Source organism: Gallus gallus, chromosome 20 (genome assembly GCF_016699485.2).
Source record: "Gallus gallus isolate bGalGal1 chromosome 20, bGalGal1.mat.broiler.GRCg7b, whole genome shotgun sequence".
NCBI classification, from domain to species: domain Eukaryota; kingdom Metazoa; phylum Chordata; class Aves; order Galliformes; family Phasianidae; genus Gallus; species Gallus gallus.
This window is the reverse complement of record NC_052551.1, coordinates 9754042-9778773: the sequence shown is the minus strand read 5'-3', so window position 1 is coordinate 9778773 and position 24732 is coordinate 9754042. Positions and strand designations below refer to the sequence as shown.

Here is a 24732-nt window from a genome sequence, read left to right as displayed (position 1 = left end):
TTGCAATTAATCAGCAAAGAGCTCCCAGTGCTGCAGTGCCCTTCGCTGGGTGCAATGTAGGGGGAGGAGAGAAGGGATTGCTGGAGGGAAACGGGGGGGGAGTGCTGGGGGTGCTGCTGAGCACACTGTGGGGCAGTGGGGTGAGGTGGGAGCACACGTGCAGGCACACATGGGGACAGGCATGCTTCATGCACAGAGTGCAAAGGGTGCGTGTGTGTGTGTGTGTGTGTGTGTGCAGCTGCATGAGTGGGCAACCGTGCAGGTGTGTGAGACTGCGTGCACGTATGTATTTGGAGATGTGTGTGCACACGAGGTTCTGCACACGCTTGAGGCTACATGTGCAAACGTGCACACGTGTGCAGACATGTGCAGGTGTGAGCATGCAAATGTGGGTGCAAATGTGCACACGCAGGGAGCACTGCAGGTGTGTGCGCATGCGAATGTGCATGCACAGGTGCTGGGTGTACCTATGGAAGGGTGTTTGCAAACCTGTGTGTATGTACGAAAGCTTGCCGGTGTGTGTGCACGCAGATGTGCGTGCAAAGGCGCACAAGGGCAGGAAGCGTGCAGTTGCTTGTGCAGGGCTGCGCGTGAGCTTGCACACGCGTACGCATGAGCGTGTAAACACGCATGCAGGTGCCCGCAGCTGTGCGCATGCGCATTCGGCTCAAACGCCTCTCCTCGGGACCTCCGCAGCACGAGGGGGCGCTCTGCTCCCTGTGACAACACGGGAGCGGAAGTGCCGCGCTGCCCGCTGGGTAGCCCCGCCCACTTCTACCGCCGCTTCCGCCGCTTTTGCCACCGCCGTCGCCGCCTCGGCTGACCCGCCGCCGCCATGAACAAGAAGAAGAAGCCGTTCCTGGGCATGCCCGCGCCCCTGGGCTACGTGCCGGGGTTGGGTCGCGGGTGAGTCTACCGCCGGGCTCTCGGTACCCCCTCGGGCCGCGGCCTCGGCCTCCCGAAGCGCCGCTGCCCCTCGCGGCCCGGGCCCAGGCCCTGCAGGGCCTCCACTGGAAACACAGTTCGGCATTTTCGCGCTTCTCTACCCGGGCTGAGGGGTGAAGGAGTATCCTCGCCTTGCGGGGGGTGGCTCTTCTCAGTTTGTGTCGTTTCTCCGGAGCACCCCGTCCCTGTGGGCCCGCAGGCGGTGCCCCGGGGAGTACCGACCCCTCAGTGTGTGGTTTCTGAAGGTTCCATCCCCGCACCCCGCAGTGCTGTACAGCCCGTGGTCTGTCTTCTGTGCTGTGTCCTGCCGAGACACGCTGCAGCAAGGAAAGGCCCAATGCAGGAGTGGTGAGCAGTGTGATCCCGGTGTCTTTGTAGCTAAAGTTTCACCTACCGGAGAACAGATTATCTTGTAATATTTCTTTTTCTTCTAACATTGGCTCTATGAGCAGCAGGGATAGGAGCTGGCTGGTGCCATGCTTGCAAATGAGCAATGCTTTTATTGCCCAGCTTTCATTAGCAGTTCTAGCTGGCTGTCTGTATAGAGGTGAGGTTACAGTGTGCTAAAGAGCTCTCCCTGCTTTACCAACACAGAGCCACAGGCTTCACCACCCGCTCTGATATCGGTCCTGCACGCGATGCCAACGACCCCGTGGATGACCGCCATGCCCCGCCGGGGAAAAGGACGGTTGGGGATCAGATGAAGAAGAATCAGACGGCTGATGATGATGATGAAGATTTGAACGACACCAATTACGATGAGGTGATGTGATAACCCACCTAGAGATGCTTTTCCCCAAGCAGAATAGCAATCCCTGAGCTCCCACTTCTCTTCCTTGAAACTCTGTAGGAGCTGAGGATTCCAGGCCAGGATTCCCTGTAGTTTTCTAGCAACTCTTTTTTTTTCTTCCTTTACTTTAATTGAAAGTCTATTATACATAGGGGCATATGTTTGCAGTTTTTTATTCTGCCTTTGGACTCTATATTGTGGTTTAATTATCTATACGGAGGACTGAGAGCCTCAGGAAGAGGTCCATAAATAAAGCATTAGTTTATGTGTTTTATGGGATGTGCTTTTTGGTTCTCCTTTACAAATGAAATCTGAACTGTTGTGCTGTTCTATATATTTGTGTGGCCTGTCTCTTGTGTTGAAGTCCCACTTTGGTTAGTTAAATGTTGTCTTATTCTTTTTGTTTGCTTTCAGTAGTTTTTTAGAGAAAAAATTATTGATGGAAGAAAATGTACAAGGATTTTTTTTATTGCTTAATAGAAGCAATTTGGAAATAGAAGCAACTTTGAAGCAGTTCTACTTTTGAAATGGTGAGGGGCAATAAACATTAGGGATGATAGAAGAAAGCTGCTTTTATTTAAGGGATGTGTTAGCGTGGTGCAGTGCTGTGGGGAACAGCCTGCTCACCCATTTTCAGTGTCCTGTGTGACAGCTGGCTGTACTAAGTACATAACAGGAGCTTTACACTGAGGATACCGCTTTTCCTTTCCCTTTTCCCAAATTCTTAGTTCAATGGGTATGCTGGCAGCCTGTTCTCAAGCGGTCCCTATGAAAAAGATGATGAGGAAGCAGATGCTATTTATGCTGCTCTGGATAAAAGGATGGACGAGCGGAGGAAAGAAAGAAGGTAGGATTGATTAGAGCACTGGTATGGAATGCTTTCGAGTTCATTTGTGTTTCAAAGATGTTTTTTCTACCTCCATTTTTCACTGTAAATGTTATCCTTCTCTACTAGCGGAAGTGTTGAGAAGTTCTATTTGTTTTAATGCTGTCTCTTAGACACGAGGGCAGTAAATCTTAAGGTTGATGGGTACTTTGCACAGCTAACTGTGGGAGTTGATTTGGCTGAATTGCTTCACTGTCAATCATTAAGATGAGGGAATGGTTTTGACACCTCACATCTTGCACAACACACTGGAAATCATTAGGACAGTTGTGTGATGTGGGTGTCTTGTAAACCAGTGTTAGTTAACTTGTTAAACTCCTGGCCTGCAGCTAAGAGGATGGTAAATCCTGAAGTTTCTCTGGTTAGAAATGTTTATTTTTATGCTACAATGTTGTTTTATGTGATGAGAGACCTCTGTTGCAGTTGTTTGTAATCTCTGCTTGGAAAAATTTGTTACACCTTACTTCTGATGGAACACATCTGTCTGTGATGCTTTGCTTAAAGACTCATTACTCTGAGCATAACTTCAGTACTCCTTTTTCTAAGGGAACAACGAGAAAAAGAGGAGATAGAAAAATACCGTATGGAACGACCCAAAATTCAGCAACAGTTCTCAGACTTGAAAGTAAGGAAAAATATTGCCTTCGGTGTGACGTATCTGTGTGAGTTATGGGAGATGAATGCTCAGCATTAATTTGCTCAGATTCTGTTTGAGTACTTCGTTATTCTCCAGATTAGAATTACTTTCCTGAGGAAGCAAAATGATGTTTATTGAGAGCTGCATTCAGAGTTACTCACTGTTGTAGGAGGTGATTATGGGATACTTCTAGGGGCAAGTGGGAATACGTTCTGTGGGAATACAGTTCTTCATTCTATTGAGTATTTTCCAGTGGTTACATAGCTTAGTGAAATTTATGTAAATGTATGCTCTTGTTTTGTGGATAATTGTTACTTTTGGTTCTTGAGAGGGCGATACACTTTTCATCTTTGAAGGATGGATAATTAGTTGCCCTTGCAGTAGGAGTTGAGAGGGATCTAAATTTTCTGTTAAATAAAATATGCCACTTAAGCTATTGTTTAATGATTAGTAATAAAGCATGCTGCTGCAGGCACTGAGGTTAATTTGTGTATTTGCAGCGCTGTGCTTAAGAACAAATTGATTTGGAATCTCAGACTGGACTAAAACCAAATCGTAATTAAGCGCATATAATTCTTTCCTTACATTTAATTAGGAAAACATCTGATATTTGACCTGTAACTCTTTAATTCACCTTGAATTCCTTAAGGAAAAAAAAAAGCCATTAAGGGCTATGAGCAGCTTGAAGAAATAAATTTCTGAAAGAAATAATGATGACAACTCATGTTTGAACAGCGAAAGCTAGCAGAGGTCACAGAAGAGGAATGGCTGAGCATTCCAGAGGTTGGTGATGCCAGGAACAAACGCCAGAGGAATCCTCGCTATGAGAAGCTGACTCCTGTCCCTGATAGCTTCTTTGCAAAGCATTTGCAGTCTGGGGAGAATCACACTTCTGTGGACCCACGGCAGACAGTGAGTATGGAAACAAAGCTGATGGTCTGAGCTGTGCTTTGTAAGTAGAGACAAGGATTAATGCAAATCCTATTGTAGTTTGTGAGTCTGTCAGAGGAACTCTGGATGTTAAATTTCTGTGCTTGCTGGAACCTTACAGCATGTACCCATTGCCAGACAAAACCTGAGGATGGACCGGGAAGGTTTGAATCTTGTATTAAAAGTGGGCAAGAAGTTTTACTTTTCTCTGGCTGTAGAATGTTGATAATGATATTTTTGTGTGCTTAACCAATGGCTCTTGCAATAATGTCATGCAGAAACGAAACAGCAAACAAAGTGCGAGTTCACCTAGTGGTTTGCTCAATCCAGGAGCCTGCATTAAAATTTAATTTTCAGTTGACAATAAGGCAGATAGCTTTGATTGTTGCTGTGCTGCCGTGGGATACTGTGGTCATACAGTTACAGAAGCAGCTGACTAGCCCTGAATCAGCACCAGATGGCTGTGATTTCTTTGTGGATGTTCTTTAAATGTGCTAGGCTCGTATACTTGTATTCAAAATTTTCATTTACTTTCTTGTTCCTATTTTGCTGACTTGGCTAAATCTGTAATTACCTTCTGATTTGTAAAGCCTGTGTAAGAAATGCCTTGTGATTCAAGGAAGCTGTTGTTCTAGTTGTGTTGTCATCAGCAGAGGGGAAAAGGTCAGAAGTAAGACAGGATGCTGGCATCTGTGCCTGGCAGTCAATGAGAGCAGGTGGGCAAAGAGCCTGAATTCTTTTTTGACATCTCAGAAGACATTTTCAGGAATTTGTTTCTCTTGCTCTTGTTCCCAGCAATTTGGTGGATTGAATACTCCATACCCAGGGGGCTTGAATACTCCGTACCCAGGAGGAATGACTCCAGGCTTAATGACACCTGGAACAGGTGAATTGGATATGAGGAAGATTGGCCAAGCCAGGAACACCTTGATGGATATGAGACTAAGCCAGGTGAGCATGGTAGAAGGTGGAATCTGCTGCAGGTGTGCCAGGAGTGGGTGGGATGCTCCTATTGAAGACCTGGTTTTAGGATAGTCTTTCTCTTGGGTGGTAGGTAGGAGAAGTAGCTCAGCTATGATCTCTTGGTCTTATGTATGGATTTATTCAGGGCAAAATGCTGAAAATATTGTTCTTGTGTTGTTGACTTCCATTCTATCGTTGATTTTCTTGTTTAAATCTGGTTTGCACTAAAAGGAGGGACTTCAACTGCTAAGGCTAAAAGTCCTTTTAGTGACTGAAAACTAAGCTGCTTGTTTTCTGTATTTCCAGTGGCACTATATTTTTAACTGCTAAGTTAAAAGTAAGTCCATGTATTTTAGAAGTGGGGGGAAAAAAAAAACTAATAAGCAGGGACTTGTTTTGCTGGTTCCTTGGTCATGGTAACACATAAATGTCTTAAGATTTTTTTCTGTATAGGGGCAGTGTCTTTTGCAGTCTTGAATGTGTGCAGGAGGGCTGTGGGGCTGTGAGTGATCACTTCAGTGGTGCTGACTTGACTTTCCCAGGTGTCGGACTCTGTGAGTGGGCAGACTGTGGTGGACCCGAAAGGATATCTGACGGATTTGAATTCAATGATTCCCACACATGGGGGAGATATCAAGTAAGTTTAAGAGGGATTAGCTGAATAAGCCTCTTAATAATGGCTGTGATCCCGCATATAAATGGAAATCTGTCTGAGTGGGTGGCTTTCAGCTAACATTTAGTTTGTAAAGGATGTCAGGTGAGTTTTTGGAATATGCAAATTTTGGTGATAAAACTTGAACTAAATCAGTGCTGTTGCTTATTAGCTTCCAGCTGCAAGTGGCTGGCTGTAGTTCCTAAATAATCATACCTAAATACTAAACTGATTCTCTCTGCAATCCTGTTGTGTTAGTGAGCATTAGCAAGCTGTAGCATGCAACTTGTCACCAATATGGAAATGTTTGAGGTCACAGGTACTGTGCATCTGAGTGGGGCTGTGAAAAACTAACTAAAGTACTTAGTGATTCAGGAGAATTGTTTGCTAGTGTGCTGAAAATGTTCCTATCTGTCTTTTCTCCTTCGTTAGTGATATCAAAAAAGCTCGTTTGCTCCTGAAATCTGTCCGAGAAACCAATCCTCATCATCCACCAGCCTGGATAGCATCAGCCCGACTGGAAGAAGTCACTGGCAAACTGCAGGTGGCTCGGAATCTCATCATGAAAGGAACTGAGATGTGCCCCAAGGTCAGAATTGCTTTGCTTCCCTGCTGATCCTTGCAGGACGGTAGGAGAAGGTTGCTATTAGCTATAGACTGATACTGCTTCACTACGTGTGATATTAAAAGAACTCAGAGTTAACTAAAAGCTAAGTTCTATGTTCTTGCTCACAGTAATCCTTTTGATGTGAAAGAAGGGCTGCTTCTTTTTCCTGGCAGAGTGAAGATGTTTGGTTAGAAGCTGCTCGGCTTCAGCCTGGAGATACAGCCAAGGCTGTTGTGGCCCAGGCTGTCCGTCACCTTCCTCAGTCTGTCCGAATCTACATAAGAGCAGCAGAGCTGGAGACAGATATCCGTGCAAAGAAGCGTGTCCTGAGGAAAGGTGAGAGCTGCTGCAGGGCCAGGGAACAAAGTCTTTGTGTCTCCCTCTGTACTGTGCTGTAAATCATTCAAGAAATATCTGTAGGATTTTAAATGTTTTTTTTCCCCTTCTTAGTGAAAGCAGTTGTTAATAATGTATGCCTTAATGATGGAAATGTCTGCTGTTGAGTCAGAATAGAGTGGCTGTCATGCTTGTAAACCATCTCTCAGCAGAAAGCTGCTGTTACAGAGTAATTGCAAAACGATGTTTTATTTACTGAAAGCAATTCCAACTTGGTGAAGACTGGAGAGGTGGATGAAAGCAATTCAAAAATTATGCTCTGAGGGGAAAAGGGTGTTTTGACCATCATCTCTTATGCTTTGGAAAATATGTCAGGCTCTGGGTATGACTTTTGGGTTGTCTGTAATTTGTTGGAGACTGCAGTGATTTCTGGTGGAAGAGCTTTAGAGGCTCTGGAGTTCTCATATCATTGATTGCTGTGGGCCTTGAGATATGTTTTAGTGTAAAAATTTGTGTTCTTGACAGCTTTGTGGTGTGGTGCTAATTTTAAAACCTTACATCTTTATTGTATTGAATGTGGAGGTTTTCCTCTTCTGTGGCACAGCCATCTTTTCCTGAGCCTGTTCTCTTTTAACAGCAGTTTGTTGTGTTGTGCTGAACCCAGGTTTTCCTTGCAGGTTCGCAGTGTCCTTTGATTACTTTAAATTAATGTGCCTGTATTCATGAGTACCAGATTGCATCGATTATGTCTCAGGACTTTAGTGTAGCCAGGGAAAGGGACCTGCATCTAATACGCTTAATACATCCCTGTGATGCAGTCTACAGTATTAAATTGACTTGGCTTCAAAGGATGTACGTTGCCTCCTGCCTCTTACTGCTGTGTGTAAACTGCATATTGGTGTGAAATGGCCTCTTAGAGCATATAAACCACCTGTGCGTGGAAAGCACTATTTGGTAGCTTTAGTATTTTCACTGGCTAAACAGTGCACTGTTCTGTGGAGCATTGCTCCTGTGGCACGCCGTTCTTCTGCAATAGTAAGAATGGATATTGAATGAGAGAATGCTTTTACACGAGCAGAAGTAGATTTGCAAGTCCAGCTCTGGAAGGAAAGCATCTTGTGTGAAAGCAATTACTTGTGCATTAAGCTCAGAATCTGTCCTTTCACTTTAAGCATCGTATCATGTTCCAGTTTATGGAGCCACCTGCTTAAACTCTGACACTCTGGTGGTGGAGTAGAATACAGTTTATCCTGCTGCTTGCAGTGTCTGTCTGTTAGGAATCAATTTCACAGTGCCCTTGTACTATCTAGGGAACATCAGCAATGCAGCACTTGGAACTGTTTGGATGTACAGCCTTAAGATAAGAGGCAGTTTAACCCAGTCTTTATTCAGAAATAAAGAAGGCTGATGGCCAGGTAATGTCACTGAGGTGTGGTCTCTCATAGTGTATTTCTCTCTTCTGTCTGTGGCTGTGTGCGTTCCTACCATCCAGCAGAACCTCTGGAGCTTTTAAAGCCTCTGTCTGACTGAAGACAGCAAGCTGAGTGCTCAAAATACATCTCAAGGTGTAAAAATCGAATGCTCTATCTACAAAAACATGCTCTGTCCTGCTGAGCAGTGCTTTCAGCTCTTGCAAGCTGATATCATTCACTTAAAATGCTTCAGAGAACTCTCCTGCTGCTGTAGACCTGAGGTGGAATGGTTAATGCCCAAAACCTCAGTGCACACTACTTGTAAATGTTCTGTGTGTTTCTGTAGAGTTGAGATGTGCTCTGAAGTTCATGCTCAGCAGTGTGCCTCAGCCTTCTCAGGAGTGCTTAAAGGAACAGCAATACCTGGAAGCCTGGCTAATTCCAAAATGGTTTTAGATGCAGCTTTCCTTATTTCTCTGGTTCTGCAGTTGTGCTTTCCCCACTGGTAGAGGATGCCTTCAGCCCTGTGTTGCAGTAGCACATTTATGTTGATCACTATGGAAGCAATGAAGCTGATACTGCACCAAGCGTGCTCATCTGTGCAAATGGTGGTGAAAAAAGGCTTAATTATTTCTTAATGTCACTTTGAGGTTCAAGTTTATAAAGAGGATGAGAGAAGTTGGGGTTTTTTTAGACTTTGTTGCAGACAGCACATCTGGAGCAGTCTGCAGAGAATGCACTTTCTACTGCGAGTAGCTGTTTCTTGGACAAGATGAAAGATGCCTGATGAACTCTTGATTAGATGGGGAGTCCCTGTTGGATTGCTGAAAGCATCCTTAGAAGTGGGTGCCTTAAGGTGGTGTTGTCAGTGTTAACTTAAAGCTTTTATGTGTCCTCCTATTTTTTGGATAGTGTGCCAGTGATTTATTGGGAAGATAAACTGGAATCTGTTGACCTGTCAATTGATGCCTAAATGAAAGCTTGGTTGTGTACATGGTGTGTAAAAGCTTCAGAGGAAATGAGCATTTTATGGTTCTGTCAGATAAAGTCCTATCATGGGCATATTTCTTAATGCAGTTTTGTAAGGCATGGAAATTCTAGAGAGTCGAAATTCTTTATTGGAGTAGTATAGATTTAAACCTTACATATTTGGAGTTTTTTATCAGTGTTATATGTATTAAAACAGTATCTCAGGTATTCATCAGAGTGCAGAAATCCTTTTCACTGCACTGAGACTTGAGGCTCTGCTCAGCTAGGTGTTTTACTGCAGAATGTAATTACAGTTTGCAATTGGAAAAGCTCTTGTCTTGGCCAAACCTGCTTCCAATTAAAATTAAGGTTTTTTTTTTACTTTCATTTTAAGTTCCCATCATTGAAAGAAGAGTTAATATAATTACAGTTCTCTCCCTTTTCTCTTGCAGGGAATTTATCTGTAATGGGCCTAAGTCTTTAACGTATTATCTTTGAAAACTGCATTTCTCTTTGGTAAACTTCTTTCTCCTGATTTGCATAACTGTTTTTGCCTCTCCAGCCCTTGAGCATGTTCCAAATTCAGTGCGTTTGTGGAAGGCAGCTGTGGAGCTGGAAGAACCTGAGGATGCCAGAATCATGCTGAGCCGTGCTGTGGAGTGCTGCCCTACTAGTGTTGAAGTAAGCTTGAGAAAAGTCAAATACAGCCCTGCATTCAGCTTTAGGTTAGCAATAGAGCTTTAAAAACAGAAGGCAGATGAGTGCTGTAGTTTTCTGCAAGGCAGAAGGATGTGATGAGTAGTGGAATGTGGGTTTTTTTTCCCTTGACTTAATTGTCTAATAGTCATTATATACTTCATTTTCCTGTGTAAATTTTTCTTGCTTGTTTCTGAAATGCTGAACCAAAGCATCTTCTGTTTAAAATTCAGCTGTTTAAAAAGTGATACGAGCAGTAAATATTAATGTGTAAGCCTGCCAAATGAGGACAGTACCTTGAGATGATTAGTATTTAGCTCTGAGGACAGTAGTAGACTGTGGTTCTGCTATTTCTGCATTGGTGCTCTGCAGCCTGCTTGTACAACATGAGGACAGTTGCCAACTGGTAGCAAACAGAATAAAGCTGCTCAGCTCTTCAGGCTGATGCTGCCATACGGAGGCGTTGTCGTCTCCTTGTTCTAATCTAAAGTGCATATTTTGTTGCTCTGCAGCTGTGGCTTGCTCTGGCAAGACTGGAGACATATGAGAATGCTCGTAAAGTCCTTAACAAAGCCCGTGAGAATATTCCAACAGATCGTCACATCTGGATTACTGCTGCCAAGCTGGAGGAAGCCAATGGAAACACCCAGATGGTGGAGAAAATCATCGACAGAGCCATCACATCTCTTAGGGCCAATGGTGTGGAAATCAACAGAGAGCAATGGATACAGGTATTGGCCTGGTCTTGGTTAGTGACCCGGATGAACCCTTCAGGTTCTGTTTTGGAGCTTCCTGTTTCTTGATGCCAGGCAGGTTAGAGCAATTTTGTACTGAGATTATAAGTGGAGATCCCTGTGGAAAAAAATGAGGTGAGCCTGAAACACTGAGGAGTGCCAAGGGCTGAGATAAGTGATCCGCTGGGATGGCATTATGCTTGTTGAGCTGTGGAATGTCAGATTTACTTCTTGGAAAATAACCAACTTTGAGTTGGAGCAGCTGCTGCCTCAAGTAGGAGGGAAGCTTTAAGTCCCCAGTTAAGGATTTATATATGTCTTGCATATGTCTTCTGGCTTAAAAGGCACCTGTTTGCCAGAGAGGTCTTTGTTGGAGGATGTTGTAAGAAGTCAATACAAATATTGCATATGCAGCAGACAGGAAATATTCTGTTAGTCCTTTATTGGCTCACAGTGCCTCCTGAGGCTGTGCGAAGCATGCACAGCTAATACATGGAGTCAGATGATGTTTACAGAACACAGCCTCTGTGCAGGTTCATCACACTGTTACACATCATCCTATTTTGGAACTTTTGTGCTAGAAAAGTAGCAAAAAGTTCTGTGGAATTTCAGTGATTCAGTCACCTTTTAAAAACTGTGATTTTTGAGTTTGCCGAGTTAGCGAGACTCTTCAAATGCTGTTGTTAAATAACAAATAAGTGGCTTGATGTTCAAGGTAAAAGAACTTTCCTCCTGACTATCTACAGTTGCTGTGTTTAAACATAACCCTGCAAGCCAATTTACTACTGATCTGATATCACTTGCAGTGGGTCCAGTCAGCAAAACGTTCCTGCCACAATGTTTAAGAGTATCAAATTAACAAAGTATTTAATATTAAACAGATATTCTTGTTAGCATCTAAATGAATTACAACTTTCTTGGCAGCACTAAAACAATTAAAAGTTAATTTCAATGTTATATTTAAAAAACACCACCACATCACCCTTTGCATCCTTGTCTTTCTGTGAGTTCCTTTTCTGTTCTTAGAACTGTTCCATTTCTGTTACCAGACTTAAAAAACCGAAGCTGAAAGGAGATCAGTAGTTGCTGTTGCAGAATCTTAACTTACTGTGCCGATGTCTCAAATTGAGCAGCTCTTGTTCTTGTTCCCAGGATGCTGAGGAATGTGATAAAGCTGGAAGCGTGGCCACATGCCAGGCAATCATGCGAGCTGTGATTGGGATTGGGATTGAGGAAGAAGATCGGAAACATACCTGGATGGAAGATGCAGACAGCGTACGTGCAGCTGTGATGCTGTGTTTTTTTTCTAAACTGGGGGAAGTGGAATTGGAGCCAGGAAAGTAAGATTGTTTTAATCACTGACAGTGGATGTGATGTGCACAGCATCTGCCTGCCTTTGGCCAGTCCCCCTCTCAGGGGGTTATTGTATTGTAGAGCTTTTTTTTTTTCAGACTTGAATCTTCGTTAAGCAGGAAGTTGGTGACTCTTAATGGATTGTTTGCTGATTTCTTTACTTATTTATGGGCTGTCAACAAAGGTTATGGTCTTGTTCAGCAAATTAAGAGTTGAGTTTCAAGGTGTAAGCATTGTAGTTGAAGAGGTGATGTAGGATTGAGCAGGGAATGTGTAAAAGTTTTACCACGTTTTCTTTGTATTTGGGGAGTAGTTTAGATATGCACTACAAACTAAGTTATATTTTGGCACAATATTTGGGTACTGAAAGAGGCAATTGAGACATCCCACTGTGCTTCCTTTTGACAAGCTGATACCAAAGTATGTAATGTCCCAATTCATATAGTAAGTTTCTGAGTTCTGTGTTGAATTACACATGTTGTTCTGTCTTGCCCTTGATTTCTCTGCAACTTTAAACTGACTTCTGCTCTGTTTTTCCTTAGTGTGTCGCTCATAATGCTCTGGAGTGTGCCCGAGCAATTTATGCTTATGCCTTGCAAGTTTTCCCAAGCAAGAAGAGCGTGTGGCTGAGAGCAGCATACTTTGAAAAGAACCATGGAACAAGGTACATACACTGCGTCACCCTCGGCTGAAGGTGTTGTTCCTTCTCAGTGCAGTGTGATAGATTGGGAAGGTGGTAGAGCTACAAGGTCAGCAATAAAGTGTACTGTTCCCCAGACAGAGTTAGCTCAACTGGTGAAAGCTCAGTGGCATTGTTTGCAGGTCTGACCTTTGCTGTGGTCAGATTGTCTATTTTCTTTGTGAGGTCGTAAAGAGTTCTTTAGGAAAAGAGATTACTGAATGGAAGCAGCTATGAATCAGTGAGGGATGGTCATCTTTGAGAAAGCATTCCTAGAAAAAATTGGGAATCCAGACTAACATCACCAAGAAATGCAGCAAGTGTTTTGTTTAGCTTTTGTAGACAAGCTACTTTAGTACTGAGTCTGAGCATCTCTGGCATTTTCTCATGTCAAATTATGAATGAGTATTATACTGTCACAGCTTGGGCCTCTTATTTTGGTGTTTATTCACAAAACTCCACACATTTAAACCTTTCTGTACAAAGTTTATTTTAAAGCAGTCAGTCTGTATAGTAAACATCTCATGCAGATGGAATTAGTCTTGCTAAAGCTAACACGGCTGTTGTGTGGAAGTGACTGTGGAGACAGAGTTCTGTGTCGTGCTTTTGAAACAAGTGTGTCTTTGCCTTTGATGCTGTTCTCCTGTGTTTCCCGGTGGTGGCTGGCCTCTAAGCCCCTTGTTCTACATTAAGAGCATTTTCCAGAGGAGGAAGAAAATGTCAATAAGATTAAGCCAGCTTCATCTAATAATTCTGAAAAACTTCCTGTCTCGGTTTGTGCTGAGGTTTGTTTGGAAGACTGGCCCTCTGCAAGACAAATGAGCTGTTTACGCGCAGAGTCTCTCTGCAGCAGCCATCAAACAAAGGTGTCTGAACAATGAGCCGTTTGTGGAGCACTGATTTCAGAACCCTTGTGGAAAAAAGACCCCACCCTTTCCTTGTTATGAAACAACTTATCAAGGTTTACAGCGTTGGACTTTGCAACAATATTTATAGCATGGAGTGATAGTGGAAGTCGAGTGTGAGAGCTCGCCTTTGGCAGTGCTTCGAGCCATTGTAACTTGCTCTTTCTTGTCTCAGGGAATCCTTGGAGGCTCTTTTGCAGAGAGCTGTTGCTCACTGTCCCAAAGCAGAAGTGCTGTGGCTCATGGGAGCCAAATCGAAGTGGCTGGCAGGAGATGTGCCAGCAGCCAGAAGCATCTTGGCCCTGGCTTTCCAGGTGGGTATGTTAGACTCGTGCACTGGTGGTAAATGTGAATTGAAGAGTATGGAGGAGGCTTTTTCTGTCAGTGCTCACCTGATTTCTGCCACCTTTTGATAGGAGATTTCCTCTGTTCTTTGATAGTTTCATTTGTCAAAAATGTTCTCCTGTAAGATATTAGCAAGCTGGAAGCAAGAATGCATTACTGCTCTTTTAGTGTTACCAAACCAAGTTGTGAGTTCACAGATCATTGCTATTACTACCATTGCTTCTACCACACCCAGCCATGGATCTGCTTTGTCTTGTATTTGCTCATCTGTCTTCACAGTTGGCAGGGAAGTGATCTGCCCCAATTAGTGAGGTTGCTGTTTTACCTTTGGTTTGGACCAAATCCACTAATCTAAAGCAAAGTGAATGGAACTGTCCCCTGGGTACTGGAAGATGGGCAGAGAGGTACAGTTCTAATATGGAACGAGGCCTGAGGAGCAAAAATAAATGACAACTCCTTAGCAAGGAGGTGAAAGAGACTTACGTCCTAAATTTGGTCTTGGTTCTTTTTGTGAATATTCTGAAGGTTTCTTGACATGATTGTTACAGAAACGACTTGTATTGGAGGAGTGCTGTTCACAGCCCTCTGCTGGGAATCTGAGCTTCAGCTGTTTTGTTCAGGGATAATAAAGTGAGGGTCTCACTGTGACAGACTCTCTGATTTTTGCAGTAGTTAAACTGAAAGTTCAGGAGATCAAGCATTAATGCTTTTCAACAGTTGAGAAGCATCCAACTTTTCAACTGAAATATATCTTTGTGTTGCACATCTGTTTCGTAGAATTTCTATGAACTTCAAAGGTCAAAGAAGATTGGGAGGAGCTTGAACTGGAAAAAAAAAGTCCTAATGTGGATTGACAGAGCTCTGATTTCAATTTTAATCTGGATCAAACGAAGGATTAAATCTGCTGTTGATTCACTGTATGCATTTGTCTGTCATTTTGTGTTCTTGCAGGCCAACCCCAACAGTGAGGAGATCTGGCTGGCTGCCGTCAAGCTTGAGTCGGAAAACAATGAATATGAAAGAGCAAGGAGGCTGCTGGCAAAGGCTCGCAGCAGTGCCCCCACTGCAAGGGTAGGGATGTGTGGAGGGTGGAGAGGCTGAGGCTTCTCATGGTAGTGGGGGAGCTGAGTTGTAAGCAGGAGCTCCTTCAGTTCTGTGGCCTCAATGATTGACCAGATGGCTCCCTGCCATTGCCTTTTGCAGGCACCGTAGCACTTCTCCAGCAAATTGCAACACACAGTTGCAGCGTGATGGGAACAGAGGCTAGGATCAAGTGAAGGGTTTCAAATTTTTTCACACAAATGGCAAAAGTCAGGAAATTCCCAGTTTACAGCTGTTTGTATAATGTTCCTGTTGCATAAAAGCGTGTCTTGGAGAAAAGAGAGTGAAAATATTTTTCACAGAAGACTCAATTATGCTTTGCTAAAGACGGTACTCATCGGGTTTATTTAAAGTTACAGTCTTGTGTTTATCTCTACAGTTACTTCTGGTGTGATAAATTTTGTCAATATTTAACTGTGCATACAGAATCATTTGAATTTGTCCAAGTAAGAGAAAAAGCCTAGTTTGCTATGTGGAAAATGGGATCTTTTAGATTGTTCTCTTCTGTCAGTCAGGGAGCCTTCTACTCCAAACCGTAGCTCATGAATAACTTCCCAATGAATGCACAAGCATGGGAACCCACTGTGTGACAGAGTCCTTGTTTTTGTTGCCTTTTTTTCCCAATGGCTGCCAGTGATAAACAGCTCTGTCTCTTTCTCAGGTCTTCATGAAGTCTGTAAAGTTGGAATGGGTGCTTGGAAACATTGCTGCAGCACAGGAGCTTTGTGAGGAGGCCCTAAGGCACTATGAGGACTTTCCCAAACTGTGGATGATGAAAGGACAAATCGAGGAACAAAAAGAGCTGGTGGAGAGAGCAAGGGAGGCTTACAATCAAGGGGTAAGATGAATGTTACTGCAAGTGTGCTTTGTGCTTGTGATAGGGACAGATGTCTGTCTTCAAATCAGGATGGAGTGTGCTCTGTCCCAGCTTCACTGTAGAGGTGATTTCTGTTCTCTCCCTGTCATTGGTTAAAGCAGTAACAGAAAAGTATTAAGGTATTGAAATAAGCAGTGAGAATTTATCTCTTAGCCAGTATACGTGTGCAAAATTCACTTTCTTGCTTGAGAGAGTTTGCTGTATGCTTGACTACTCATAGCAGGAAAGAAGTCATTACACAATAATTCTTTAAGACCTGCAAGCACTAACAGCAGAACTTCTTAACAGAAGACCCTGCTAATAAGGTTAGGTAAACATGTAAAAAGAGATCTACTGAGTACCCGTGTGTCTTTTAAATGGTAATTGATGTCCTTCTGTAGGAATGTTCCTGAAACTCAGCTGCCCTGAAAGTAGTAGGGAAGCAGGTTTCTGCCAGTGTCTGTGTCCTAATGACTTTGTGAGCTTCAAAGGTAGTGTGTTTCCTGCAAACTCTGTGGATGTGATTTTGTTATTTATTAGAGCTCTCCATCTCTAGATGGAGCACAGGATGTAGATGTACTGGTAAGGGAGGTGTGTTCTTTCCTTTCGCTTGGCACTGGGATAGCTCAGTCGTGGTGTACTTGCTCTTTTGGTTATAGGAGAAACTAGATTTCTACTGTTCAGTGCTATAAGACTAACGAGGAGAAACTTGAGAGATGTGGTCACCTCTATCTCATTTCTGAACTCCTCAGGAAGATGTAAGGCAGGAATTGCTTTTCTATGGGGGTTATAATGTTTTCAAATCTACGTAGTAACCATACTTTTTGTTATTATGTCAAACAGCTGAAAAAATGTCCCCATTCCATACCTCTGTGGCTCTTGCTGTCCAGACTGGAAGAGAAGGTGGGGCAGTTGACCAGAGCAAGAGCCATCTTGGAAAAGTCTCGCCTAAAGAATCCAAAGAATGCAGACCTCTGGTGAGTTGTGTAGACATGAACTTAGTTTGAGCTGCAGGGCCAATGCATACTTCAGGTATTTGATCATGGAACTTATGAGCACACCTATCGTAGCACTTCTTCTGGATTAACAGCTTCTGACTATCAGAAGGGCTCTGGAGATTCTGGCTAGTGTGTAGCTACTCTAAGGAGCTGGGGACCTGCTGTTTCTTTACAGATAGCTGCAGTGTAGAGAACATGAAAATCAAGGGGTCTTTTGTTTCTACTATAGGTTAAAAATGATATGAGAAATTGACTAGGCCTTTGTAAAACTATGTATTTTTAAATGGAGAGGGGTGGGAAGAAGTCAGTAATGTGCATGTGATCATATAGGCATTATGTTTCTAATTTCTAGTGACTTTGACATGACTCAGAGTTGATTTGTACATAGTGAATGTGTTACAATAAATATCATCACTGGTTTTCTTTGTTACCAGGTTAGAGTCTGTGCGGTTGGAGTACAGAGCTGGGCTAAAGAACATTGCAAATACTCTGATGGCCAAGGCCTTGCAAGAATGCCCCAATTCAGGTGAGCTGGGCCTCATTTTGATCTTAAACACTGTTATGTGTTTGCTTAGTGAAGGCTCATGTTTTTCCAAGATGTCCTTTCTGGCCACGTCTCAGAATAATGCATTTTAGAGAAGTGTCAGTCATTCTCCTGCAAAGGGGGTTTTTGTGAATAATCCTGGTCACTTTGTAGTGCCTCACAGTGGAGGGGGGACATGGGTTGGTGTTGGCATCATTGATTCTGTGGTCCACGGTTTGTCAAGAGGCTTCGTGCAGAATAATCATGGATATGGGTGGCTTTTCTCTGAAGCTGGTAGAAGTCTGTGCCAAGACTTAAAACTGAAGAAAGGCTCTCAAGCTTTTATCATTAGGGAGTTTGATGGAAAAAGGATGTTTTTTTCCCTGTCTCATTGGAGTATAATTGGCCGTAGGAGACTTCCTGTTGTTGGCTTGCCCACACTGATTGCACTACTAATGAGGCTTGTGTGCTTCATAACTTGCACTGACAGCAAATTTCAGTCAGTTGTGATAAGGGGATCGTGTATCATGAGTGTTTAGTCCTGTTTTTTGATTATTTTAACTTATAATATATGACCTATTTGCCTTTCCTTAACTAAGTTGGTTGGTTCTAACCACCAGTGGAAACATTTGCCTCTTGGGATGGGAGGAGAAAGTGCATGATGTTTCCTTTTTGTTTTTTGACAGAGTTGTGGGAAGGCTTAATTCTTTAAACATGTTGACATCTTTGGAGAGATGTCAGTTGTGTAGTGTGGTAGTAACCTACCACAGGGCAAGCCTTTTTAGTTTGCCTTCAGGCTGGATTTTGAGAGGTGTTTAATTGATGACTGCTTAAGTCACCCCAGTGAAATAATGGGAATTAAGTGACTTTTGTGGCTTGATAAACTCATTGCAGGCTGCTTGCTGTGTGAGTGGGTCAACAAAGCAGTACCAGCTTTGTTTTGTGAATGACCTAACACTTCTTGTGTTTGCCACTTCAGGCTCTTTTGCAGAATCTGCCTATTGCTGTGGAAATAGGCAGCAAGATCTCAGATTGTTTAAATAAAATAACCTCCAACTCTTAAAACTCTACAAACCAGGAAGAAAAACATGCAGGATTTAGTTTGTTGGACACCTACAGTTGTGTAAACCAGAGGCCTGTGTCCATCAGTGACTGATTGGTTACCATTCCTTATGGCTGACATAGGTAGATGGCACGAAGGATAAAACGGGAATACATCAGTGTTTGTGTCCTCAGCAGGCCTGAAAATAGAGGTCTGTGAAAGTGGTTTGACTGTGTATGTAAAGAGCAAATCTTGAGAGCAAGAAGGGAAGAGTTCTGCTGCAGTCGTCACTGCTGTCATCTGAGTCAGTGTTAATTCCCATGTGCAGTTTATGGGAAGTGAGAGTGCTTTGATAGAGTCCTGGCAGACCCAAGCTTTCTGGCTTTGCCTTGAAGTGATCAGCAGGTATGGTTGACTGACATTAGAAACTGAAGATTTCATGCTTCTCTGAGCATGTTTCCTTTCTTGTTTTTGGCAATGAAAGGAACTAGGGATTAAACCCAGCTTTCCTGGCCCTACCGTGTCCTTCATCATACGTGTGGAGAGCCAGCATCAATAATACTGTGGTGTTCTTTGGCACCCATGGAACTGCTCCCAAGTGGTGGACTTTGCACCTTGTGGGGCTTCACCTGCCACTGTAGCTTTCCATTCAGACCAGTTTGCTGCTGCTGATGAGTGTGTTTGCTCTGCTGTGTACAGTGTCTTATGGGAAAAGCTTAAGCTCTGTGCTCGTGCCCGCTGGTGTTAGGAAAATGGCAGTGGTGTTGTGGTACAGAAAGATTCAGAACTGAGGGTCTGTTGCTAAATTTCAGAGCACTGAATGAAGTATCCGTGGTGAAAGAGTGATTTGAGATGAGGTGGAGGTGCAGGGATAACTTCTGGGACGGGCACAGCAGTACTGCTTGCTTTATAGAGCGCTGGCCTGATGACAGTTGTGATGGGGAGTATTAATCTCTGATTCACACTAAACAATCTTTCTCCTTTACTTGATTAAGGAATCCTGTGGTCAGAGGCAATTTTCCTTGAAGCGCGACCACAACGGAAGACCAAGAGTGTGGATGCCCTGAAGAAGTGTGAGCATGACCCACATGTTCTTTTGGCTGTGGCCAAGTAAGTTGCTGTGCTTGATGTAGTAAAGACACTCACTTTTGTGTAGCTGCATCCCTGATGAAACACTGCACTTGAGCACAACCACGTGATGCTGGCTGCAGCAGCTCTAATAAGCCTCAGAGCAAGTAGCAGCTCTCAAGCTGTCTCCTAGTAACTGTGCAAATCTGCTGCTCTCCCTTGATTCGGAACAAGGGATGTCAGCCTGCCCTCAAGCTGTTCTGGTGGGTTTGGGAATTCAGCATGGACAGTAATACATTCACACTGAGTCCTTTTCTACTGCTGGGTATTGGCAGTTTGTGAAAACCATCTTTGTGCCCCTTAGATGGAATTTTGGCGTGCTTTCAGATGACCTAGGCTTACTTAGGTTTTACAGGATATGTTTGAAGTATTCTTGAAAATATGAACCATTTCTCCTGGCTGATGTTTGCTCTTTAAGTGGCTCATGCTGTACTCTTCATCTTTTCTATCTCTCCTAGATTGTCAATCTTAAGCTGGCTTGTGCTGTTTTAGTCTTCTCCCTTCACGAATTTCTGCTATGTCAGTTTTCTTTCAGTTGTGGCCCTTCCTGGAATGCAGACTACAAGTCACACTGTAGTTTGCTTCACTGGAACAGGAAGATAGTCTACTAGGAATTGTCTGCTTCTCTAGATCAAGTTGTGAGGCTTCCAGTGATGAAGAACTATTATTAGAATTGACTCAGACCATATCCTTTCTGATCTGATTGCAGACCACTCCACAGCAGTTAGGACTGGAACAAACTTCTCTTCCTTTGTGAATACCAGCAGAGGTTAATGCAGAAAGCATGTTGCCCAAAGAGTTGCCCAATTCTTTCACAACTCTTTTTTAAAGGCCAAAGAAAACTGTAGGATACACTCCAGTGACTGCAACACTGGGTTCTGACAGATAACAGCTGCCTTGTTCCTGCCTTAGCAGCAAGTGAGAAAAATGTTAACTTTTGCTTTGTTGAAACAGCTTCCAGGCACTTTCTGGTACAACCTCAAGCAGTTGAGCAGCTAATCCCAACACAAACAGCTTCTGCCTCCCATTGTGACTTGCTTGTAGGTATGGTAATACTGTGGTCAGTCACATCTGTGGAAAGCTCGAAGTATTATTCTGAATATGGCCACTACTTGCAGGTGTTTAGCCTCTGCTGTCATTGTTGGTGCCCTTTTAAATCACAGTTTATTTAACACGGAACAATCAAGAGTATTATAGGGCTTAAAAACAATCACATAAGCTGTATAATTTTATGGCTGGCTAAGCTCTTTATGAGGGATGGCTGTTTGATTTGATAAGGCCCTTACTAGCTCAAATGAACTCTTTAATGCAAAGAAATGAAACCAATAGACTATTGACTCAGCTGGTTAATTACTGGGGAGAAATTTCAGAATTCACAAGTGCCTTTTTTGAAATGGCAGCCATTGGGCTGCATGCCAGGGTTGAGTTTGAGCTTGGAGTGTTCCATGTGTCTTTCCTTGTAAGGTGGGGATGGCAGGAGAGCTCTGCTCCACTGGAGCATTCCTAGTGTGTGTGATTGCATGCAGTCATGGCTCCATTAACACGTGTACAGTTTGCAACTGCTTGAAGTTATTTAATTGTTAAGATGCTGAAATCAACTTGAAATAATAAGAAATGAAGGAAAATAGTTGGATGTATATAATCCTGTTTCTTTCCGCAGCAAAATTAAATGAATGAGGTAGAATCATAGAATGAGTCATAGAATGGCCTGGGTTGAAAAGGGCCACAATGATTATCCAGTTTCAACCCCTCTGCTGTGTACAGGGTCGCCAACCAGCAGACCAGGCTGCCCAGAGCCACATCCAGCCTGGCCTTGAATGCCTCCAGGGATGGGGCATCCACAGCCTCCTTGGGCAACCTGTTCAGTGCGTCACCACCCTCTGGGTGAAAAACTTCCTCCTAATATCTAACCTATATCTCCCCTGTCTTAGTTTAAAACCATTCCCCCTTGTCCTATCACTATTCATCCTCTTAAACAGTCAAGTTAGCAAGGATTGAGCTCAAAAAGTAATGAATACTGCCCTTCTTTGGAGTGTCTGTCTCTTCCTTTGACAGTGAGCAGTGAAGAGGGAGCAGTGGAAGTGCTCAGTCCTCTCTTGTCTCTTCCCTTCCCAAGGGGAGCACAGTTAGCAGATGACTGCAGAATCTGGCGTTTCCTTCTTGAGAGAACAAAGACATGAAATACCTGCACAGTGCTGACACATTGCTGTATTCCCCTGGAGATGATGTTTTATCTATTTGTTTTTCCCAACAGATTATTCTGGAGTGAGCGTAAAATAACAAAGGCCCGAGAATGGTTCCACCGAACAGTGAAGATTGATTCTGACCTGGGAGATGCCTGGGCTTTCTTTTACAAGTTTGAGCTCCAGCATGGCACAGAGGTGAGTGTGCACCTGGGAACACAGGGAGCCAGGGAAGGCAGCAGGAATCCCAGGTTGGTGTTGGCTACTCAGCACTGGGAATTGCTGCAGCGCTGGGCACAGCACGCTGCTGCTGCCTGGCTGGCTTACAGGCTGGAGGCTGAGGCTGTCACACCTGGTCATGAGTGAGCACGCACAGACATGTGTAGTGATTTCTAAAAGGCATTGTCATTAGCAGAGCTGTCTTTCCTGGCTGCTTTTGCTATCCACAGTCATGCTAGTTCATGCAAAGACCTATGAAATCAATCTTCCTTCTGTAAAAATGCGAGCTTTCGCATAGGAGGCTTTTCCTGTAGTTGAGATGCTAGGTTTGTGCAACTTGTCCTGTGTCTTCCCAAGTGTTGAGCACAGGCTGCGTATGGACACAGCTGGAGGAACACTTTTAATCTCTACGGCAGTTTTTACTGCCTGATATTACTGAAATGATGGAAGTGTTATCTTCTGACTTCACAGAGACCTCTCACTTGATCTGTGGGGCGGTAACACAAAGGAAGTTTCTGCTGCAGTTTCTTTGGGGTAGCCCAAACCTGCTTGACTGTAACTAGGCCAGTTTGTTCAGCGAGGCAGGAGAGTTGCTGCTGCTGAGTTGGAATTAAAACTTCCTTCCATACTGCCCTTATGGGGAGTGGGGGGCGAAGGAAGGCTTTGGCTGTTTGAATTAGGGAGAGGACTATGAATGTTTGGCCCTTTGCTGGAACAAACCAGAGCATTCACAGACTTGAAATGTCATTTCTCTTCCATGTAGGAGCAACAAGAAGAGGTGAGGAAGCGCTGTGAGAATGCTGAACCCCGCCATGGAGAGCTTTGGTGTGATGTCTCCAAAGACATAGTGAATTGGCAGAAGAAGATTGGAGAGATTCTTGTGCTTGTGGCAGCCAAGCTGAAAAACACCTTCTAGAGTTTGCTGGCTTCAGCTGCGTCGGTCACTTCTGTAGGACTTGTCTGCTTCCCTGCTTTCAGTTCATTTGCCCTTATGGTGGCACAGAGCTCAGAGGACAGGAGACAGATGGCAATGGGAAAGATCTTTACTCCAAGAGAAAAGCTGATTCCTCCTCCTTTATCCAGCAGTAGTGCTCTAGGCTTACACCGTGCAGTAATTAGCTTCTGCAGCACAAGTGCATCTCAATCCCTTCTGGGTGTTGCTGCTGGTGTAAATGTAGGGGAACTGTGCAGTTCTGTAAGGCTGCATTGGCACTTTCATTCTGATACCTGAATCCCCTCTTTGAATACAAGCCTTAATTACTGCTTGTATGGTTTCTGGTCTTCAGCAGTGGCTCCGGATTCCTCTGTAGCATGAAGTGCCTGTCCTTGTCCCCTACTCTGTGCACTCCTGGTAGTGTGTGGCCCACCTGATGCTGGTTCTTCTCAGCAGATCTGCTCTGTTGTGTCTGATTACTCTTGGAGGAGGTGGGGGGTTCTGCTGGGGCTCTGCTGGGCAGCAGAGGGGGATGGCTGGAGTGCTCCTTTTCTCTGACTGCTCTCCTCTGCTGGCAAACTGCAGCACAGCTCAGCATTCCTCAAACCTGACTAGATGGAGCATTTTGTGAAATTCCAGAGTGTACTTTTAGAGCCTTCCTTCTTTTTTTTAAATGTACATAGTATAACCTTATTCTTCTAGATGCCCGATTTCGTTAAGCACAGTCATATTTTAAAGTAACGAGGCGAAATCCAGCAATCCTTGAAATCCCTTTAAAGGAATAAGATTTCCTTAAAGCCTTTGGGACAAGGTGCACTTTTGCAGTGCCAACTGCTTTTTTACGGTGGATGGTTTTGGATGACCACCTTCAGGTGCAGAGGGCAGAAAGTAAATGTTTTGGAAGGAGAGCTTTGGTGTTCTTGGGACCCTTTACGAGCTGTCTTCAATTTTCTGTGCTTGGAATTTGTATTATTTTGACCTAATGAAGCTAACTTTCTTGTGATCATTCATTGAACTTAGGTATATGACAAGTCTTTGGGTCTGTGTATGTGTGTCATATAATGTATTTAGCTGGAGGAGAAAGAAAACCTTATCAAAGGTTTTAGCTGGAAGATATGTATAAAATACAGCTCGTGTTTTGTTTCCTTATGTTCTCTTTGAATGTGGTCTTGCCATTGTGCTCCGACTGGGAGGAGTGGGTGTGATGGTGGGAACCTTCCAGCTTACCATGCTCTCTCTGCTCTGTCAGGGTTGGTTGTGGACGTGCTGGAAGACTTGCTTAGGATGCCCAGTTGGTGTCCATCTTGACTCTGTGGGTTTATGGGAAGGTGAAGCAGGAGGAGGTTGGGGAGCAGGGAGGGGATGTGCATTGTGAAGAGGAGTGGATGGGCATGTGGGAAAGGAACGAGGCTGGGACAGGGCTCTGGGACAGCCCTGGTGGCTGCGGGGTTGGGATGGGGTGGGATGGTTGGAACCACAGTGGCGTGGCTCTGTGCTGGAGAAACCCTTGAGCTGTGGGAGTGTTTGGAGCATCTCACCTAAGCCGTGTGGTTCAGGTCAGGATCGGTGGCTTCCCCTGCCCCTCTCTCAGGTGTCAGCATCATCTCCTTGACTGCGAGGGCCCTGGCAGTGAGAAAACACCAGGGCTGGGCTGGGCTGCATCCTCCTCCTGGGCACCAGGCTCCCCTTGCCCAGCCTGCTCACTGCATTTGGTATCTGGAGCCTTTACGTTCTCTTTTGTTTCACAGCTAAATGGGATCATCCATCTTAGAGCCCTTTAACGTTCGTAGATGTCTTTGTGTTTTTAAGCAGATTATGGCACCTATGACATTTAACTATATATAGAGCTCAATAAACAAGTTATATGGGTCCTGTCTGCGCTGGTATGTTCTTGTGTATTCCCACTTTG

At 44.0% G+C, this 24732-nt stretch overlaps 1 protein-coding gene across 1 annotated transcript; it reads left to right on the top strand.

Annotated features, from left to right (window-relative positions):
- The first annotated feature begins 788 nt into the window (after window positions 1-788).
- Window positions 789-23972, top strand: PRPF6 (pre-mRNA processing factor 6). The gene is made up of 21 exons (XM_417426.8): window positions 789-906; window positions 1540-1708; window positions 2464-2582; window positions 3168-3246; window positions 3994-4170; window positions 4984-5139; window positions 5694-5788; window positions 6236-6392; window positions 6584-6746; window positions 9690-9808; window positions 10336-10554; window positions 11710-11832; window positions 12453-12574; window positions 13670-13808; window positions 14791-14910; window positions 15602-15778; window positions 16640-16773; window positions 17229-17320; window positions 19355-19469; window positions 21742-21868; window positions 22653-23972. Exons 1-21 carry the CDS (start codon window positions 836-838, stop codon window positions 22803-22805), a joined length of 2826 nt encoding a protein of 941 aa, XP_417426.2. The 5' UTR covers window positions 789-835; the 3' UTR covers window positions 22806-23972.
- Window positions 23973-24732: the final 760 nt, after the last annotated feature.

Bases quoted from the DNA above. Each gene is read 5' to 3' on its own strand.
- PRPF6 (XM_417426.8), top strand. From the start codon at position 836: ATGAACAAGAAGAAGAAGCCGTTCCTGGGCATGCCCGCGCCCCTGGGC. The intron at 3,247-3,993 runs GTAAGGAAAAAT...ATGTTTGAACAG, and splicing joins AACAGTTCTCAGACTTGAAA to CGAAAGCTAGCAGAGGTCAC. The intron at 17,321-19,354 runs GTGAGCTGGGCC...TACTTGATTAAG, and splicing joins GCAAGAATGCCCCAATTCAG to GAATCCTGTGGTCAGAGGCA.